This window comes from Oreochromis aureus, linkage group 15 (genome assembly GCF_013358895.1).
Source record: "Oreochromis aureus strain Israel breed Guangdong linkage group 15, ZZ_aureus, whole genome shotgun sequence".
NCBI lineage: Eukaryota > Metazoa > Chordata > Actinopteri > Cichliformes > Cichlidae > Oreochromis > Oreochromis aureus.
Window position 1 is genome coordinate 15,459,443 of NC_052956.1, and position 22,422 is coordinate 15,481,864.

General features: G+C 40.3%; 1 protein-coding gene across 1 annotated transcript in view; it reads left to right on the forward strand.

Moving 5' to 3' along the window:
* rngtt (RNA guanylyltransferase and 5'-phosphatase) overlaps window positions 1–7,156 on the forward strand; it is a 99,867-nt gene extending 92,711 nt beyond the window's left edge. Inside the window, exons 15-16 of the mRNA XM_031730214.2 lie at window positions 2,465–2,588; window positions 6,577–7,156. Coding sequence (XP_031586074.1) covers window positions 2,465–2,588; window positions 6,577–6,743 — 291 coding nt within the window. The 3' untranslated portion in view covers window positions 6,744–7,156. The remainder of the gene's footprint in view (window positions 1–2,464; window positions 2,589–6,576) is intronic.
* The last annotated feature ends 15,266 nt before the right edge of the window (window positions 7,157–22,422 follow it).

Here is a 22,422-nt window from a genome sequence, read left to right on the forward strand (position 1 = left end):
CATTTAGTGTGTTTATCTAAAATGTCATTTTTAAAAAATGTCTGTGTAGTCTGGATTCTTTCTCTCGCTTTCTGTCTTCCTTTCCTCACAAGCTTTCTTGCTTCCTGTGTGAATTCGACCCCCACTGTTAGCCCAGATGCACCACGCTCCAGGATCACATAAGCTCTTACTTTGTGTTTTTAGTGTCTTGCCAAATACTGGTGCTTTCCTGGCAACGCCGGTCACTCTCTGACCTCAGCTAAAGGTCGCGTGTTCACGCTGAACCCCGGAGGTATTCGTCATTTTTACTCTCTGCGAGGCCAAGGTGAAAAGTCACATCACAGCACCTCATAGCAACTCTTGTCATTGCTTATTTTATTGCTTATTTTAAAAGCGTGGAATTGCACGTGACCGCTTCAGCTGCACTTTTTGTCTTCCACGTTCCCAGTAGCTACAAGATTTGCATTTTTCCAAGTCTCGACAATCCTCTCAGTCCCTCGACAAATAAACAACAGATGCTCAAATGTCTTCTTTGACTCATACTTGATCTTCAGTATCGTGTGCCATTTTCTTATACTTCAGCAGTGTTACAGTGTGCTCAGTGTGTAGAGCTGATTTTGTTTTCAAAGCAAAGTGTGATGTAATAAGTCAGTGATCCTGTGTAGCTCAGTAGGTGGAGCAGGAGCTGTTGCACTGCTTTATTGAGAGATGAAATACAGACACTCATGTTGTGTTAGTGTTTGTATGTGCTGATGTTTTATCGTAGGTCCTTATGAAGCAACGCAGCTGTGTTTAATGATCAAATATAAAGATTAACTGCATGATTAGCTTCTGTCATACTTCTGCATGAAGCATCAGAGCCTCGTCTTATACTGAAACAGGCATGCTTCCTAAAGTCACACCACAGTTGATTTCTATTTATTATGTCTAAACTGCAATACTGTATAGCCTGTGCTTTTGATACTTTCATCTTCTAAAAGGTACAGTTACACAATTATTTAGTACTGACATTGAAAATCAATTGAAACTTGAAGGAAATGTGTGACACAAGCATTTTCTGTTTATTATTCTCAATTAAATGTATTTATTTACTTACTTGTTTTTATTGTTTGTTAAACAAAAGTAATCTGAAGATGTCACATTGGGTTTTTGATATTTCATATACTTAAAAAATTGGTTAAACTATTGATTAATCAGAGATTAATTTTCTTGTTTAGTTACAGCTTTGGTGTATCCGAGCTGCCTCCATGGGTGCTTATATTCTATTATTTTTTTTCTCCTCCAACCAACAGAACTTGGTTATTATTTATTATTTGGATCTGAGCAATATGTGTCAGAGAGTTGCACCAGCATTACAGTGTCTAGGATAAATTAACTGATGCGCTGAATGACTTTAAATATTCCCTGCAGTAAATAAACTTTGTGGCTCTACACATTAACTCATGGTACATTTATCCTTTGATATCAAAAATGCCACCCAAAATATTTCCGTATAAGACTTCTGAGTCTTCTTGAGTGTTTTCTCTCCTAGAGAGATCCTTGGTCTCAGAAGATTCCCACAAGAAATGTCAGTATTTGCTTCAGTCAAATGTTGCAGCTATTTGAATAAGACATTCAGTTAATCTGCACAGTGAGCTGCATATTTCTGCGTTTCAGTGAGGAGCAGTAAAGTCAAAAGTAGATTATTTCCATCTGTAGTAATTTGGTGGCATGGCTCTGTGCTGGAACCTCCCTGATGCGCAGAGACCTGCAGCTCACTGGATATTTTCTCTGTAAACCCTAGAGATGGTTGTGGGAGAAAATCCCAGCAGATCACCAGTTTCTGAAATATTTCCACCAGCCAGTCTGGCACCATCAACCGTGACACATTTAAAGCCACTTAAATCACCTTTCTTCACCATTCTGATGCTCAATTGCTCCATGACTATAAACAAAAATATAATAAGTCCTCTTTAAACACCGTTTCCAGAATTAGTTGTGCCAGTTGGATGTGTAGAGTGATATCTGCTAAGCCATCAGCTAATGTGGCACTGAGATTAGCTGATCTTTGTGGCCTGTATGAACCAACGCTGTGCTCAGTTTAATCCCAATTTAGTGCTCTGTCATTGCAATTTGCTTTGCTTTTGTAGAATTTAATGCATCGGGCATAGAGCAGCCTGAAGCTTAAGTCTTTTTCCTCTTGATGTCTTCTAAAAGTATCTAATTAGTATCAGTAATGACAACATTGATGATGATGATGATGATGATGATGATAAAGAAAATGTGAAGAAATTGCAGTTGTGTGTAGCTGCATTGATCAGTTGTGCAGCATGTGTCTGAAAACTTTTACAATGATTCAGATCAAAGTAAAAAGCAAGGCTGTGGTAAACCAGACCATAATACCCTGCCTAGATTCACGATTTTTCACATGTGATAAGAGAAAAGAATATGCTTTTTATTCGCTCACATTAAAGGAAGGCACCGTCTCTCATCTCTGTCTGCGCAGGCCACTAAAGAGCTGAAACAATACGACAACAAGATCATCGAGTGCACCTTTACCAACAACAGCTGGGTGTTCATGAGGCAGAGGGTGGACAAGAGCTTCCCCAACTCCTATGACACAGCAATGGGTGAGTCTTTGTCCTTCTCCTTCCAGCCGTTATTTTTAATATCCCACTGTCTCTTGTATCTAAGTCTAAATCTGTGCAAATAACAGCCAGTCAGTCTGTGATTAATGGGTTATTTTATCTATTTTTTTTTTTTTATTTGCAACAGCCTCCCGCCTCAGTTTTATTTCTGCATTGTGAGACTGTGTATGCGGAGGGGCAAATGTTATGTTGTGTACTCTCCATTAAGAATGCACACTGACACTGTGGCCTTGTCTTTGGAGCTGAGGACAACTTGTTTTCTTTAGCTCCTCACTGTGAATAGAGTAGCTGACATTTTACCACACAATTTCCAATCTTTAAGAGGTTTTACTGTCGTGAATGGGAATGCGTGATATATTATTGGCTGATAAGCGAGAAAATGAAATCATTGTTACTGTTTCAATAATGAAAGTTCAGCCGATAATTAAATCTGATAGCACGGTGCATGCTGCGGATGTTAGCAATCATTTTTTACTTTTTGCTTTTTTTTTCTTCTGCTCTTTGCTTGCTGCCTGAGGGCAAGGCTGAGCTCCTCATGCAGAACAGAGGAGCTAAACAAACTTTAGACGACGCTCGTTCATCTGTACGACGAACTCTACGAACAGTTTATCAAACAGGTTGATCAAAGAGAATATAAATGTCTTTAACTGTCCGCCGAGATGTTAACTTGCTGCCTCTGCTTCATCCACAGCCATTTTCACACATTACCTATTATGCCTCTAGCAAATTGTTATGAACAATCTACAGACTAATAATTAATCTCTGTACCGACTAAGCTTAATGTACAGTGTCTTTTTGGTTTTGGTTTTTTGTCTTAATATTAAAATTAAACGTTTTGTTTGTTGCTAAGAAATCATTAGCAGCATCACAGTATTTATGAAGACTTTCTGGGTGAGGGGGCCTTACAAGACAGCATTTTCCAAGCACCTGTTTACAATCCCAGAACCAGTTAAGCTGGTTTGGGCTCAAAATATTTCCATGTACTGTTCAGCTAGCTACCTGGGTTGCTAATAAGCCAAGCTGCTAGTCTGCAGGAAAGGTTCACTTGAACAGACGCATGATAAGAGCGAGACATGACAATCAAAGGAAGCTAAATGGAAAACTGTAGCAGCAAAGATGGCCTTTCTCTTGCCCCTGACCCCAAAGAACCAATCAGCAGGAACCATAAGTCGGTCTTGTGGTTGTGCTGATTAATGCGCACAGTGGAGGGTCACGCAGCTTCAGCCGTGTGATGCATCCTATTACTTGTAGGTAAAACTACGTATCGTTTGTCTTTGTAGTAAAGCTTACTAGGAAAAAAAATAAGTTTGACCGCTTTGAGCATTGACATAAACTGTGGTTCTCTCCCTGTTCAGTGAGATAGGGTCTTGTGTGTTGGAGCCAAAATGGCTGCAGAGGGGCAACGCCGGCTTCTCGAAGGGCTTTGATTGTGCCCTGAGAGATACATGCAGTAGGGTGGTGTGAGTTTCTATCAGCTGTGGTGCTTAAATGATGCTCAGTTTGAACTTAGGGCCCCAAATTGTGCTGAGAAGAAATCCCCCTACTATTAACATCACCACCAGCCTGAACCATTGATAGAAGACAGGATGAATCCCTGATGTCATGTTGCTTATGCTAAATTCTGAAAAATCCCAACCATGCAAATGTAGAAATGGAGACTCATCCGATCAGGCAGCGTTTTTCCGATCCTCTATTGTCCAATTTTGGTGGTCCGGTGTGAATTTCAGCCTCAGTTTCTTCCGCTGCTTTAAGGCATCTGCTTTGAGGTTCCGCATTTTTTACGCTGTTGGTCTTCTGCACACTTTGGCAATAAAGTGTTTTGACGGAAGAAGTGCCACTTGCTGTATAGTTTCTCTTTTTTGTACATATAATGATGCAGGACACTGTAATGATTTATAGCAAATCCCTGTTTATGGATGAGATGCAGACTCAACTTTGAGAGCCAAAAGCTTAAACTGTCAGTGCTTTAAATAAGCATTTTTTACCTTTTTTTTTTTAAGCACAAGGATTTGCTTGTCTTGTGCCTGTACATTAAAGTCTCTTTAATGAGTTTTTAATGAGCTTTGTGTCTTAAAGTTAGAATAAATCTTGAGTTCTCAGTCTGAGTAGCCTTTCGTCCTCTCCACCAGCAGCACCTCTAGAGCAGTAAAGAGGTAGATGTTGTGAGAGAGGATAAACGCTACCACAGAGCTGTCAGACAATTTATTAGCTCAAGGGCTTTAGGTAACCATTAATCTGGCCCGGGTTATGGTCTCTCAGACCTACTTCGGTGCAACCACATCAGTCAAAAATCAAATATGTTTGCAGTCGATTCACACGGCCACGCTAGAAGGTGGAATGAAAATCCAGCTGTGATGGACTGCAAACGTTATCCATGCACATTTTTAGGCCATCTCTGCAACCCTAGGCTTTCATTTCACCTCCACAGTAATGGCTGTCTTGAAGACAGTGCAGATGTGGCACCACTTCTAATATATTTTAAAATAATGGACTTAATAATGGGAAATGAATAAAAAGGGGGAAAAGTTTACACATTTAATTACATTAAAAATGCTTCAATCAAATTGGGTTTAATTTCACTAGTTGTATGTTTTGTTGTAAACTTTAAATACGTGCCACATGCTATGAAAATGCACAGCAGCCACAACAGGAGAAACAAATGGACACAAACAAAGCAGAGGAAGGCGAGGAGAGAGAACGCAAAAATAATAGATAAACATGGCAATAAACCATGTTTGTGTAGCACTTAATCTAAATGCTGAGTTCACAGCACTATGCAAGGAGGAGCATAAAAGTACATATTGAAGCAATAAAAACAAGAAGCACAAGCGAGGGAAAACACATTTAAAGAATGAACGAAATTGATTGAAGATGATAGAAAAGATGGTCCTGAGTTATTGAGCTTTAGATCCCGAGGCGGACTGTTGTACAGCCTTGGAGCCCAGATGGCAAAAGCGCCTTTTATCTCAAATCTGGACAGATAGTAACACATTTGTCCCCAAGCTGATAACATTTCGCTTCATTTAGAGGCTGGATATAGTCGTCAGTGTGCTGCTGATGTTATGGCGCTGTCATAACCGTGCAGAGGGAGCTGTGGAGCAGGAGGAGCTGTTTTTCTAGCACCCAAAAGTAAAAAGTCCATATCATGTTTCCATAGACAGTGGGAGGTGACTCAAATGTTGGTGCGCGTCTGTGATTAAATAGTGGTTAAAATGTACTTTAGCAGCTTGGATGCGTGTCGAATCCTCTCTGAATCGTATAATTATGAATCATCAATTTAGGTCCATCACCCGTGGACATGAGAGAATACAATTGTTTCAGGTGCCTGAATCTTTCTATTATGCACAAGATGTCTCTTGCTTTTAATTATCGAGAGTGGACGGTCAGTGATGACGTTAAGTTTTTCGTTTTTTCTACCAGGCCATCTTAGGTTGTAAAAGAAAAATGGCTCCATAGTATAGCGGGGTTGTGTTAGGATAGACAATGGGCACACAAAAATGTGGCAAATGAGACATACAGAGTTACCTGCTGTGGCGACGTAACTTTTATGCCAGGACATCTCTGAGGCGGGCGTGGCTCAGGAGGCAGAGCAGGTCATCTACCAGTCGGTTCAATCATTGGCTCATCTTTTCGACATGCCCACAAGATACTGACCCCTAAATTGGTAAATCCTGGTACAGCCACCAGAGTGTGAGTGTGTGCAAGTTAGAAGGTGTGTGAATGGATTGTAGGACTTTGAGTCATGATGTAAACAGGCAGTTCCAGTTTACATCATGACTCGCCTTTGCACCTTTGTGTTTTGCTTTACTTTGACTCACTGGTTCTGTTTAGGAAGAGATTAGCAAGAGACAGACTGCATTATTCAATCACCTGGGAATGAGAGCGTGCTTTAAAGAACCATGAATTCACTGTTGCTGGAAAAGCCTGTCAGCATCTCTGTTGTAACTTCCTTTCTCCTTTTTTTGTCCAGCTGTGTGTCAAAGCATCCGGGAGCCCGTCACTAAGGAAATCCTTTTTGAGTATCTGGACCGCTGTGCTCAGGGAGCACAATCCCAAAACCGGAAAAACCCGCGAGACCCAGACTCTGAGCTAATGCCCCCTCCCCCTCCAAAGAGACCCAACCGGGCCATCCCGTAGCCCACAGCTACGCCTTTGGGACTGCTCCACGGTTACGGTGTACATCCAGCCACTCACACCCAACAGATAAAGGACATTTCAAGGCTTTCTTACCTGCAGCACGTTTGCTTTATCAGCCCATACATGTCGGGGGACCAGAAAACCTCGATGTCATTAAATTACATTGTAGACCTCTTTGTAGCTTTAATTGCCTGTGTTCTTATTAAAATGTAAAAAAAAAAAAAAAAAAATTACGCTTAGGTAATTTTTTTTCTTTGTTTTGCTGTTTATAATTTTAAACAACTGAGCTAATTGATATTTATTTACTTGGGAATTGTTATAGCAACAAATAACACCTGACAAACCGTGTTCATGTTTTGTCAACTAGTTCCTTAATTTGATTTTGAAAGAGGAGTAAACATCTTTAAAGCTCAGTCTGCTGTCTTGATGAGTCTACACTACAAAAATAGTTTCCACCATCAGAGGTCTCATGTAGATTTACACAAAGCTGCGCGGATGTTCAATTAACAGATTAAGGTTTCTCATTGAGTTCCACCTGTAAGACTCAGGCGGGGGTTTCCAAATGTTTTCATATCTCAGATAAGGATTAGATCTCAGTACTCTGCCTCAGCCCATCTGTGTGGACTTTTGTTTTAAAGGCCACATGGGTGGGCGGGGGAGATGACAACGTGATTACACAGTCTCTACAAAGTAACTACAAAGAAGTAAAACCAGTGAAGTCAAGCTGCAGATGGGTGGCACACAAAAGGAAACAAAAATCAACAAATTGTCTCGCAGAAGTAAAGAAGCTTCAAACGGAAGGATAAATACAACTCTTCCAGAAGATTAGAGCCTCAAATCGCTTGACTTTGATTTTAATTCGCCATGCGCTCGTGGTTCCGCAGTTTTCATATACACCGAGGCATTAAAGGGGGCTTAATAAGCTAAAAGGTTTATGCTATATTCAGCATCAAAGTGAAGAACACTGTTTTTTGTGTTTAGCCAATTAGGATTTTGTTTTTAAAAAAATGTCTTGCCTGCCATGTGATTTGGCTTCAAATAGGCAGAAAAAATCTTAGACACTTTTCAGTCTAAGAAACAGCACATCTGTGTGAAAAACACCATTTTAAGGTTTATTTTGTTTGTCAAGGACCAGGTAAAAGTTTAATAGAAAAGTCGCTTCATTCAGATTTAACTGATTTTTCCTCTGAAGGCCTCGGGCAGGAGGACAAAACACAACAAAATGCAGTTAAAGTAAAATCAAACAGAAGCTTAAAGAATATAAATGCTGACCGTAATGTGCTGTAGTTACAAAATGTCTATACTAATTGTTACATAACCACCTGCCACAGAATAACATCTGTGAACATGTGAGTAGGGATACTTTTAGTTGGGTCTTTTATGTATTTGGACTATAATCATGGATGATGTTACTGAATTATGAGTTTGCAGCATTAATTCGAGAGGTTTAACAAACATTAGATTAACAGTTCGGTCATTTTTCACACATTCCCTTCATTTTTTCAGGGTATGAATTGATTGGACGTTTCACTGATGAGCTCTTTCAAGGCTAGGTGTGACTGTTTTCCCTCATTATTTCATGATAAGTCTGTTCAGACTTCTTTGTACCAACGCTCCAGAGCCTGGTGTAAATTATTTAATATTTTAGGTACAATTGTGAGATAAAATGCACAAAAAAATCACCTTCAGTGAAGGTAATAAAAAAAAATTTTTGTACACACTGGCAAAAAAAATCTGTCCTCTTGATCTGAACTTTTGGGGCTTCGACACATTTGTAAAGGTGGCTGAACTGCATTAACAGTCCCTTTTACACCATCAGGACATGTAAATTACAGTTTCAGTCCTGAAGTAGTCACCCCTGACATTAATTTAAGAAACAGACCAAATTTCTACATGTGACTTTTAAAAAAAAAAATGATAAACTGGTCCTTGGTGGACCTTAAAATGATAAAATACAACTTCAGATGAACAACAACACATGACATATTACACCATGTTATTTATTCATTTATTTAAGAGAAACTAAGTCAAAATGAAGATGGTTTACTGCTTCTATTGGAATGAAAAAGGTAAGTGGCAGCCAGCTGACGCTAATCAAATGCAGTTGGTTAACTGATCATCTGCTGCACGTGTGATCACCTCTAACTTGCTACCCATCAATCTGGGAAGGGTTTTAAGGTCATTTCCAAACAATTATTCACAGGTGGAAAACGATACTGATAGTGTCTAGTCTTCCCAGGAGTGGACGTCAAAGTAAAATCACCACAAACTCAGACTGTGCACTTCTCTGAGAAACTGCAAAAAATTGAAGATTCTACGGGCCTCAGTTAGCATGTTAAATGTTAAATTTCATGACAACACAGTTGGAAAAAGACTGGACAAGAATGCCGTGTTTGGAAGGTTTATTAGAAGAAAACCTCTTGGGTTTGGTTTGTAAAGTTGCATCTGAACAAACAAACCGACCAAGATCAAAGTGCTTTAGACAAACGAGACCAAAGTGGAAAGGTTTGGCCATAATGCACAGTGAAAACCAAACACAGCGCACCAACTGTCAAGGTCAGGCTGGTGGAGGGATGATGATTTGGGTTTGTTTTGTAGCCACAGGACCCGGGCACCTTCCAGGCCTCGAGTCAGTCATATACTCTTCTGTACATATTCTACAGTCAAAATAGAGGGCATCTGTCTGACAGCTAAAGCTTGGGCAAAACTGAAAAACCCCAACCCCAAGTACAGCAGCAAACCTGCAACAAAATGACTAAAAATGGGGGAGAAAATCACTGTCAATGCTGTGGTGGGACCTTAAGAAAGCTGTGCCTGCGAACCTCAATGAACTGAAGCAACGCCACAAAGAAGAGTGGTCCAAAATCCCTTTACAATGATATAAGAGTCATCATGTGTTTAACAAAATCTAGGCCAAGAATGAAGAAGCGGTGCATCCTGTGATTCAGTTGCTTGTAGAACCTCATTTAAATAGCAGTATTGCTGTTCATCTTAGGTTGTTTAAGAACCTAGAAAGATCCAGATGTACGTAAACCTCCACAATTTAATTGTGTAATATGTGAGTGCTGTAAAGAGAAAAAAAAAAGCTCCACACTATACCTCAGCAAACTTGAGTGAAACATTAATCCTGTCTTTTCATATTAGCGCCACATATGCAGTCATGTTTCTTGGCCAAATTTCAGTGGAAATGTCAGTGAAAGCTTGTGCCTGATCTGTATGCTGCGAGCATAGAGAGTCACAGGCTGTGGCCATGCAGAAAAAGCTAATTAAAACATTTAACATACAAGATTAATCATCGGCCTCGAGACAAACAAATATTTATCTTTTTAATTAAGTGTCCTGCTGAGGGGTATGACAGGAATAACAAGTCATCAACCCTTTTCAAAACAGACACATGCCCTGGTCCCCAGGCAGCAGTTTTCCGCTACCTCTATAACCCATTGTGTGGCGCTTGACCTCTGACCTCCCCGTGAGGCCCAGGCAAATGAAGATAATTCCTCCTGCGATTATTAAACGTGCTCAGCGTCGACGCTTTGTTTTAATCCCTTCGGTAAAGCCTGTTGCCAGGAAACATATGGATTATTTTCTTAACCTGTTGCCCACATTGTTGCTTTGAGTAACTCCCATCTGCAGCGCTGATCGCCCACTGTTGTTTTTGTAGAAATGATTTACACAGAGGACTATGTAATCAGCTATATTTAATTGTTTATTACGGGTCTCTCTATTGCTCGCTCATAGTGGATGATACCACTTCGACGTTCAGCGACTCTATTTCTGCTTCTGTGTGACTAAAAGTTACCATTTCAGAACAATTGTGAGGTGGAACTTTGTTTGAAACGTGTCTCTCTGCACCCCCATGCTGTAAAGGATTTTTTTTTCCTTCTCTTTTAGGATCAAGAGTCAGAATTTGTGCTTATTTTAAGATTAGGGTGACGGTGAGCGGTTAGTCATGCAGGAGAATTTAGAGCAGGAGTTAGGAAATTAATGTAAGTTAGGGGAGTGTAACACACGAGTGTAACAAATCATGCGTGTGTGTTTTGAGTTCCTGTCGGTTGGCGCCCGAGGCGCCCGTTCTCCTTATAGCGGGGATGGATGAGCTGCACTCCCAGGGCTCTCTTCCCCTCCGGCTCCACATGAAAGCTGGCTGATTTTCATCAAAGCCTCCCCTCACCTTTTTGTCGTGAGGTTGCTGCCGCAGAGACGCCGCCGCTCTCATGCAGCAGGTGCGGGATTCATACCTGTTTTTCTGTTTTCATTTCTTTTCTCTACGAGCTTAAATTTCATTCAGTTAAATCCATCCTTGCAAACTGTTCTTCCAGATTTAATATTGACCCAAACCTGTTTTATTTTTCCAAAACCCCTTCGGCGGCTTCTGCGTCGTGTTCCTCATGAAAACGTGGCGGAAGACGGAAGCTCGAGGAAACGCAGACGGACACATGAAAAGGAAGCTCCTGCTTCGTCAATAATGCGTTTCCTCTGGGTGTGTTTGTGCCCCAGAGTGGAGGAGGTGAGGAGGGGAGCGTCGCCGCGGCTGTATGGATCTGGAAATCCAAACACACTCTGTCTTTGTATGAGCACAGGTGGTGTAGCAAAGATTACCAGGCTCTCACTCTCAGCTCAGGTGTTGGAGGCTGAAAGCCACTGAGCTTCACTGCAATATTAATTCAGTAGAGACGACTTGCGGGTCATTATTGTCTCAGTATTACCTGCATTTTGAATAATGCATGTCTGCGGCTCTCACTGTTGAGAGGTGCAGAAATGTTCTGTTTGCAGCTCAGAGCAGCTCGTGTACTGACGGTGTTTGCAATTACTGTAAACTACGTTTTTGTTATCTTGAAAAAAAAACAATGTGTGATTCAAATTAATAATAATTAAACGATATGGGGAAATTAATTAATTTTTCATAATCAAACCACTCCTTGTACAGTAAATTCATGATGTCATCATTTAGTTTATTCTTCAAGTGATCAAATAGTGCCAAATATGGCCCCAGCAGTATATTTAAATGTGATGCGTTTATTAGTAGCATGATTTACTGCTGCAGAAACTTTGATTGTCAGTATTTCTGCACAAAAAAATTAAATGTAATGCATCTATAAACAAGATGTATGTTTAGGCTTTGTTTTAAACAGGTAGTAACTAATACCCTGACTCTGACGACTTCATTATAATTTGTTGGGTCTCTGCATTCATGTGGATGTTCCTACAACATGCACCACCCACCTAAACATTTTTGCAGATCAAGGCCACCTCCCCAATGACAACAGCCTTCTCTGGCAAGACGTACACACTGAAACACACCAAAAGCAGCTCAGGAACACATCAACGAATATAACGAAGACCTTCGATCTCCACCGAATCAAGAACCGGTGCCAGATGCTACAAGACACCCCGAGAGTGCCCTGTGTCCACACACGGAGCTGTTTTGGACAGGACCTAATATTGGTTTGATTGGTATATGTCATAATCCAAATTTCTGTTGGTACTATACAAATCTTTACGTTTACCCTATATGGACAAAAGGATGGGATCACCTACAAATTTCCCCTAGACGAGCTGCTTGGCTACAGAAATATAGGCCATGAAGCTCCTGGAGCACAGCTGTTGTGCTGATGTTAATGCTAGAGTAGCGTTGGAGGTGGTTTCTGAACACTTCTACTTTGCAGTAACACCACTCACTTTAGATCAATTCATTCTTTTAGAAATGTTTCTAAAGGCAAGGTTCACAGTCAGGTGCTTGATTTTATATACCTGTGGCAATGAGACTGAAACACCGGAAATTAATGATTAAGGGCCAAATTTGCTAAATGGGTCAAAATAGCAAGTAAACTCTCATAGTTTTGCGGAGTTTCCTACACACAGACCCCATCAGTTAATTTTAATATCAAGTGCCAAAAAAGATTAATTTTTTCTGTGTTAAATTTCGACACAATTAGCAGTAAATTGCGTGCCACAAACGTCAGAAAATCACTTTGCATGCTTGATTTAATACCGCTCTTCCTATATTTTTCACCTTGAGAAAGGAACTTGTAAAAATCTCTGACTTCCCTCATACACACAATCTTGTCACTACGCTCTCTTTGTAAATAGCGACAGTAGGCTTCTTTCGTTACTCAAAAACCCAATTTGCCCTGGTGCCACATGTTAGTAATTACTTTTGCACATGTAGTGAAACCAGGCACTGCATCCAGTTCTGTGTACCCATCAGAGACATTTTTACACTTTCCTCAATCTCTTTCCACCTCCTCTCAGCCTGTACATCCTCACCTTGACTTTATTCTGAAATCTTAGTTTAATTTGTATCATTACTGAGAGCGCAGTCCTTCTTAAGATCCCGATTAGGTAGTGCAGGTTGCTCATCGACTTCCCTCCAGTTTCCAAGCTGCGTTATTAGCCTCACATCTGATGATATCGGAAACATTAAAAATAAAAAGTTTGGGGACTTCACAACATCATCAGTGAACCCCAAAGTCACGACTGTGAATCAAGTCTTCATCCGACTGATTTTAATAACAGGCTTTAGTCCTGATAATAAAGTCAGACAGTCCTGACCTGATTACCCCGATGAAATTAAAAATTTAATTGCATAAATTTTTCAGCTGATGGACTCGAGCAGGCATTGCAGCACAAATCTATTACTAGCAGATTCTCAGCTTGATGCCATGAGGTAACAAATGACTCCCATTTGGGGCGTCGGCCGATGAAGCTGCAGCACAGGTCTTCAGTCTCCATCAGAACAAGTGATCGGGGGGGGGGTCTTTGTTTGTGACACCATACAGCTATTCTGTGTGCTTTGTTTCTTACAGCAGCACAGCGAGGCTGCCAGTGTAGTGTCAGCCCACTCTGTGATCAGCTTTCCAATGAACGTGACACACAGAAACTGCACTTATGCCTGCTGCTGCATTTTCAAAGACTCCCAAGCCACTAAAATACCTGTAAAGCTACTTGGATATCAGGCATAAACACCGATCCTGCTCAAAGCAACCAGAGGGGACAAACATCTAAAGATAAGTGACATGGCAAAAAAGAACATTTTTATTTATTTTAACTTGATGTCACCCTGAAATGTTCTTTTGTTTTGTTGCATCCCAGAAAGACACCCATGGCCTTTAAGTGAACTGCAGTCAGTGTTACTTGCATTTGCTTGTGAGCATCAGATAAAACAGTTAGGCCTGCACTGTTGTATGCAGTGTATGCCATTCATTTAGCTGAGCATATATACTTGTGTATAAGCTTGGTGTTTTTAGTCAAATGCGATACAAATGTTTGATATAACTGTCAATTTGACAGAATTTGACAAACTAGTTAACCACAATTTACACTCAAATATGAGCTTTGCAATAATGTGGGCAGGCAAGCAAACTGAAATTAGCAATTTTGATCCCCAAAACCAAACAAATGTCTCTCCATGAATCAAACACCCTGCTTGTGACCAGCCTAGTTTTTCCTCAGCAACAGACATATTTGGTTTAGGTCAAAATGACTTCACTAGATTAAATCTGGCTGCCTTGTGACCTGTTATCACCTGGCACATGCGCCAGGTGTTACTAGGGTCACAAAAGAAAGCTTCCCAGCATGGGGATGATTTGCTGCTCTTCCTGTTCTAAGCGCAGCCTCATCACCAGACTTGAAAGCGGTATTCCGGTACTTTTAGCTTTTCACTTACCTCCTGCATCATCCATGTTTTTTCATTTGCCCAGGTGGAGATGTTCTTCATGACATAGACGTCCTCTGTGCTGCATGAAATATAGCAGCAGGCTGATGAACCTCGGCTTGAGTTGTAAAATGTGTGGAGTTGCTTTGTTTATTTAGCACACGCTCTGTTAAAGCCACAGTGAGTGGATAAAAAGTGGTAGCAAGTACGCACCAATGTTCGCCCACATGCTTGCATTTATACTGAAAAGGTCAGGCCTTTTTTTAATTCCTTAATGAGTTCCCACATTTTCCCCCCCAAAGGATTTCTTCAGTGGCTAACACTGAGCACTGCTTATATCAGAGAGCCAGTATTTGTTGTAATCAACATCAAATCACAATAAGTTTTGTGCAGCTCCACCAAGTTAGCACAACGTCAATGAATTTTCCTCGCTCCAGGCTACAAAGGAGTAAAACCACAGAAAATTAAAGAATGAGATGTGATTTGTGTTTTTTTCCTTTACTCCATTAACTTGGTGAAGTGAGAATGTCATCGCTTGAGGAGAAAAGGTGGAGGGACGCCTTTAACCAGAAGGTGTAATTTTCTGACTGACATTTTACAAAATCTTTCAGAGTGACTGCAGGTTGACCTCACAGCTTCTTTTTTTTTAATTTTTCATTTATTATTTTTGTTTTGCCTTTTTTTTGTTGCCCTTTTTGTCTTTTGATGCTGCCTTCTCAAATCGCTTACCAGACGGTCTGATTTACGGGGTGTACCAGCGCACGGACAATAAAAAACGAATTGTTCTTCAGAACAGCCAGACTTAACGAGAGGCTGAAAGGCTTGCGATTTAATACAAGGATAACTGCCCAGTGAAAGACCCGACAAAGTGATGAGGTAAATGTGAGAAGAACGCTAAAAGAGAGAAAGTTCAGACCCTTTGTACTTTTTCACCTTTACCGGTAAAGTGCCTGTAAATGACAATAATAACCCACAAAGGGCACAGAGTACACAGTGTTTGACACTTCTCCCACATACTCGGGAGTAAAAGTCGTGATTTCTCAACTTCTCAACTCAATTTGAGCTCCTGCTTTTTGTAGTCTGTGAGCTTCTAAACTGCCGGAGTGCTCTTTCAACATCGGGAATTTTTTTCATCCAGAAAAAACGAAAACAGGTAATTTTCCTATTTATGTGAACATTTCACAGAACATTACCTTATTTTCTTCAGGAGCATTAGATGATTCAGTTTTTTGCTATTATTGTATTTTACAGTACAAAGTTGGGGCATTCTTTACCTCAGTGCTTGAACAGTCTCTTCCATCTCCCACCAGTGTTTAGCTGCCTCCCTTCTGCGACTGTATCAGGTGGCTTTTAATGAGTAAAAACCAGAACATGGGTTAAAAAACTTTTCAGATTCCTGCAGAGAAAAAAACCCCTCAAGAGATGATGATTCCTTCAGCTTCATGACTTGGACAACATGGGTGAGCTTATCAGCTTAGATGTCCACAAAACATTTCTCCCACCTGGTAGAATACTTTTGTCTGTATATATTCGCTGTGTTCTGCTTCTTGTAAACTTTCGGACTCTTTAAATTAAGCTTATTTTCTTGGCAGCACATTGACTAGCACTGCGGGTCCTGGGATTGATCTAAATCTAAATTGGCTGTCGCTCTTTGATGGACTCGTGACCTCTCCAGGGTGTACCTCGCCTCACAACCCAGGACAGCTGGGATAGGTTCAAGCCCCCCGTGACACTCAATGGGTAATCTTTAAGAAAATTAAAGGATGGATAAATTAAGTTTTTGTGTGAGCTTTCCCGTGTTCCTTTGTTGTATTTGATTAAACCCAGAAAAGCTTGATGCCTTAATCTTTTCTCTGCATTTTCCTGCTTTTCCTCACATAATTCTCACCACATTTATGTTTTGTTTTTTTTTTTTACATACTTCAAACTGGTCTTCAGCCTGAAGAAGGTTTTTCCTTTTATTGCCATCTTATCAGCCTTGTTGCAGCAGTAAGGGAGATCATGTTTGCTGTTCACATGAATTGTGAAAAACACTGGGGAGAATCCTTTCCACTGACGGAAAGTAAAACATACAAACTTGTGGAACATTTTCCAAATTAAAAAGTGTCAGTGGAGAGCTCTGTCCGCAGGAAGCTGGGCGAGGCTGATATTGTGGGCCTTTTGTCTTCTCAGCAGTCATTTGGGTTGCAAAATGTTGGCTGTGTGCAGCTGGCAACCTTTTGTGCAATTTTAAGTACAGGAATTCTTAAATTTAAGCTTGGTTTGTATTCCCTGGACAACCAGATTGAGCTCAGTTGCATGCACGATAATGTGTTGGTCATGTATTCTGCGAGGTCAACACATTCTCTCTTCTAACTTGGTTAGCAGGTCCTTCGTTTCATATTTAACCTGCAGTCTCACACTGTCCATTTTAAATATTCAAGGTCTGCTGCTGAACCCTGTCGAGCTGCTTTGCAGGTGGAAGAGTTACACTGAAAAGTGAAGCTCATGGCTCCCGACCAAGAAAGCTTATGAGACGAGCTGGGCGTGACAATGGCGTACCGAAGCATCTCTTTCGCCACACTTTCAAAAGTTTAATCAAGATGATTTTTTGAGGAAAACACAAAACTGTGCAGTCATGAGGCCTTTCTTCATTATAAAGTTCAGCTTATCCAAACTATCTGTTTAGCTCAAGTGATTCTTCATATTTCTTGGTCTCATTGCTGGTAAAGTATTGACTTGAATTTTTAAAAAGAAAAACAAAACCCCCCCAAAAAACATCAAATCGCCGTCTCTTTTTCTCACAAAGAGCTGAAGGATGAAAACTCATTGGACTCATCAGACCAAAGTCCAGCTTTCCACTAGTTTAATATCCATTTCCCGCCTAAGCAGTTCTGTTGTTCTTACTGAGCTCTCTCAGCTGCCATTTCTTTGCAGCAGTTCAACCATGAAGGCCCAATTCAAACTGTTAGCTCCCAACAGCTGACGCTGAGATGTGTCTGCCACTTGAACCCTGGTAATCACTGATGTGGGCTCTAATCTCAAGTGTTAATTGTTGATTTGTGAGGGTGGTGACTTTAATGAACTTGTTCTCTGCAGCAGCGCTGACTTTTTGTCTGGTTTTCCATGATAGCTGACGGTTGCGGCCACTTTCAGAGTTGTTTAGATCTTCCAAGCTGTCTGGCCATGCTCAATTAATGAATGGTTAATCCCACATAATAGGCTAATAATAATAGTAATAATAACAATAGTCCTCATTCATGTACATCTTTCAATTCTGATTAAATATAAAAAAAAATCACTTGGTCCTTACCAGGTTCTAAAACTATTTAAATGCAACCTCACATGAACAATATATGAGCATATTACACCGTGTCAGCTAAGCACAGCTCATGATCCGGAGGTTTGTAGAACCAGCTTTAGCAGCGATAGATTGAAGTAATGGTTTTCTGACATCTTCAGTCTCACTCATCATTGTAAAGGAATTTTGGTAATTTTTCTTTCCATCGTTGCTTCAATTCATCGAAGTTTGAAGGCTTTTTTTTATACACAGATCTCTTAAGGTCTGGCCACAGCAATTTAAATCAGGTTGAGGTCTGGACATTGATCGAGCTATTACAACACCTTTTTTATTTTCAGCCATCCTGTTGTATATTTCATGCTATACTTGGGATCAGTTTCCTGTTGCATGAACCAGACTCAGATGTACCAAAGCTTTAGCTGTGACTCAGATGGCCTGATATTTGACTCTAGAATACTTTGGTATACAGAGGAGTTAATGGTTACTTTAATGACTGGACATGTGCAGAAGAGGGATGATGGACATATTGGACAAAGTATGTTGAATATGGAGCTGCCAGGGTGAAGGAAAAGTGAAGATCACAGAGAAGATTCATGGAGGTAGTGAAGAAGGACATGTTGGTGCGATAGAGGAAGATCTTAGGCAGAGGGTGAGATAGAAGCAAATGAGCCGCTGTGTTGACCCCTAAAGGACCAGTCACATTGGTGGTTTAGGGGTTTTAGAAGCAGATAGGAACTCTGAGTCCAATCTCCACCAGTCTGCACGTTGAGGTGTCCCTGAGCAAAATAATAAACCCAGATTGCCCTAATGCATCCATCAGTGTGTGCCTGTGTGTGTCCGTGATAGATAAAACACTGTGAATAAAGCACTGTATGGGTGTATATCTGTGTGTAGGTGGTTTGAGTGCTTTGAGGAAAGTGCTATATAAATGTCAGTCCATTTATCTTGGCACAACACAAGAGATGGTCTCAAATACATTAACAAGGCAAAAAAAAAAATAAATCAGTGTTTGAGGTTTACCTGCTAAACAAAAAACATTCCAGGTGATGACCTCATGCACCTGGTTAAAATAGTCGGGAAAGCTTCAGTACCATCATTAGAGCGAACTCTGATCTCTTCAGTATTGATTTGCACTGTAGAAAATAGTAAAAACAAAAAAGCCTGAGTTTAAAGGGACAACATGGACATATGCTGACCTCTTTATTTTTTAACCTTTGACCATGTTACTATATGCATCGGCCACTTTAATAATTATAATAAATAAGTAGAAACACAGTCGATCCTGCTGATATGTGGTGAGGAGATTATCATAGGTGGGGCTGTTGCAGTTTGGTGCAACAGCACTTTCATTTTTCCTGAAATGTAATAAACCTAATAGTCTGTGAAAGAGTAACATTATATCTGCCTATAGAGAAGAGTTGGTCTATAGGCTACACATTTGCTGCATTTACATGATTTCTGATATTTCTTTGAGGGATTTACATCCACATTGCTGCCAGTTATGGATGATCTTGTAAAACCTGTATAAAGCCTATTTGTTGCTCCTGTTTCCCAGTGGATAAAACACCATTTTTACATAAATGTTTGACGCTGCCTAGATTGAGCTGTATATTTACCATCTACAGAACTCCATTGTTTTCTTTCAGGTGTAATTTACAGCCGTAATAACCCCCAAATTCCACCTACAATTGTACTAAAAATATGGAAGCGTCTCCTTATCATATTCAGAGAGGCAGTGGAGTGATTTGGAAACTACTAAATTGGATTTGGTGGAAGTGAGGAAGGAGGGGGCAGCTTTTGTCACAGCAAAAGTCATTTTTCATGTGATATAGCTGCAGGAGTGTGTGCTGCGGCTTCTGCTGTGTATGGAAATGATGGAGGGAAATGGCACAAGTCCCTGCTCATTGGGCATTTCCATAAACTTTACTTTTTCTTTGACAAAGTTTCATCCTAAGAATGCCAGAAGGTACAGGTCTCATCTTGCCGCACCTCATTATGTTCAGGCAACAGCGAGGCGCGGGGAGTGCTGGTGTGTGTCCTATGAAGAGCCGTAAAAGCAAATAGACTCCACAAAGTTTCCTTGAACAAGACGGCAATAGTAATGACAGAGTTGACACGGGAGATGGGCTTTGTTGTCTTTGGAGAGGCTTTTTGGTATACAGTGCTTCCTATAAACTGGCAATCACCACCACCCAGAGACAAAATACTGATGAAATATCTATACATTATTGATATGGCTCCCCTGCGCGCCACGCTCATTTCACCACTTCGATCTCTGTAGCTCTCGATCTCTGTCTCCGGAGCTCCCTTTAGGCTCCGTTTTATGAAGCAGTGAGGCTGAATACAGCCCCATCTGAAACCACAGCCCATTCACTGACTGGCTGGTGTAGATCCGCCTGATTCATCACACTGATGCACAATAAAAAATATTAAAAAAAAACGCAATAGAAGAGTCATCATTATATTATATGTCCAACTCTGAGGGGCTAATTAAGATCAATACTGCAGTGGAACTCCATCAGAGAAAGACTCATAGTTTACCTGCCTCATAATGACTAATAAATAATCAATATTTCAATAAAGCTCCCATTTGTGGTGAGATTGAGAGGCTTAATTATTCTGTTTCTCCAGTTCATGGGTGGTCTTAGCCCATAAAAGAACACTTAATCCTTAAGTGTTTCTAAAAACATGTAACTATAGATTTATCACTGAAATTCCAAACAAAGGCTAATCTGCTTTTCCCCTCTTTGCATCCATCTATACTGTGAATTTTTTTTATCCCTCAAATTACACTAAGCGGATTTTACAATTCAATAACCATGTTTATGTGATAATGTCATTCTGTCACCACAAACTCAACACTTCTCATTGACTTTTCCATTAAGGGACTACCACATGTTACATTAAAACAGCTGGAAATAACAGCTGCACTTACAGTGTCATAAAATCAGTCAAACATTGGGTATCAAACGTGCAGCCTGGAGGCTCAAGCTCCAACTGGGTCCACTGGATGGCTTTGCAGTTGGAGAACTGCAGTGAATTTTTCCATAAAAACGAACTCTTTCTTTTGTGGGGATTCCAGCTTTACACAGGACAGAAAATTGGTGGAAAATTTAAGAGTATTTCTAAAAGACAAGTTTAAATCATAAAGATGTAAAATACTATTGCCATACAAAGTGACGTTTGAAGCCTTTGTCCACCTTCCACATTGTAACACAATGTACTTACAGTAAACGCAACAAATGTGGATAATTGAAATATGAATTATTGTTAAATTATAAAAAATTATTTGCTAAGAAATAATACTTTTTGTTGTTGGCAAATTTTAGAGGAAAGCAGGAAGGGGTTCTTCTTCACTGAGTCTTATGGTTTTAGCTTGTATAAAATCTTGGCTATGGCTCGAGTGAATACTTTAAGAATATACATGTACATCTTAAAAATAAAGTAAAGAATAAATGTGAAGGGCTGTTTTTTGTTCCTTTGTTTTTATTTTAGATATGCACTTCGTTTGTTTGTTTTTTTTAAATTTGTCTTGAAAAAAAGACTACTTTCTGAGGGTCTTTCAGTTTTTCTTTACACTTCAGCTGCTTTTTCACCCATCTTCAGTCCAGTCCTTGTACCTGACTATTTTCAGAGGAAAGCCTATGAATCATTCAAACACTAAAAGAAGAGCTATTAGCTGAAAACTTGGCCTGGTGTGCGTAGTGTCCTTAAAAAACTGCACAAATGAAGGACAAAGTAAGAAGCAGCAGACCTAAAAACTATTTAGAGCAGATAAACAATATCTGAAAGTTATGTCCTCAAGAACCAGGAATAAAAACAGCAGACCTGACAGATGCATCTAGACCTTCAGTTGACTCGCTGAAGCTTCATCAGAAATGGTCTCAGTGGAAGGCTGACAGTCAACAAGCCATTCTTGAAGAAGGGGAACAAAGAAAAGGCTGGGGTACGGCAAATTACACAAACTCCGGACTGAAAATTAGTGGCAACAAGTATTATAGACTGATGAACCCAAATTTGAAATTTCTGCTTCAAATTGTTGTCGCTATGTACGATGGAGGTCAGGGGAGAGTGAAAGTGAGTGTACACAGCCAACTGTAAAACACAGGAGGCTCTGTTATGGTTTGGAGCTGCATTTCAGCCAGTGGTGTAGGAGGTCTTGTCAAAATAGAAATGACAGTGATGTCAAACACACTGCCAGTGCAGTAAAAACATACCTGGATAGAAAGACACACAACAGGACACAGTCAGTCAGTGATGGGTCTCCCCAGAGCCTGGACCTCAACATTACTGAAGCATTGTGGGATCATCTCGGCAGAAATCAGAACAAGAGGCGGAAACATCCAAAGAAGAGCTTTGAATGTCCTCAAGCCTGAACTATTCCCGAAGACCACTTAAAGAAATGACGAAAAAGCAGGTGGTCATACCTAATATTGACTTTCCAGCTCATTAGAATTGTACAAAGTCTGACTTTGCTTTATAAACTGTATTTCCACCTACTTCCCATTTTATGAGCAAAAAAATAAAGAAATTAGGGGTACCCCAAATGTTTGGCCAGTATACATTATTATGAAATGATGTAACTGGTTTGGCCCACATGGGATCAAACTGGGGTGCACATTTTGTGCCCCATGGACTAAAATAAGTTTGAAACCCCTGAATTAGACAACAGAGGAAAGTGGAATTAGTGGATTAATTGTAACAGACACAGTAAAATGAACACATGAAAATGAGAACATCAGCAG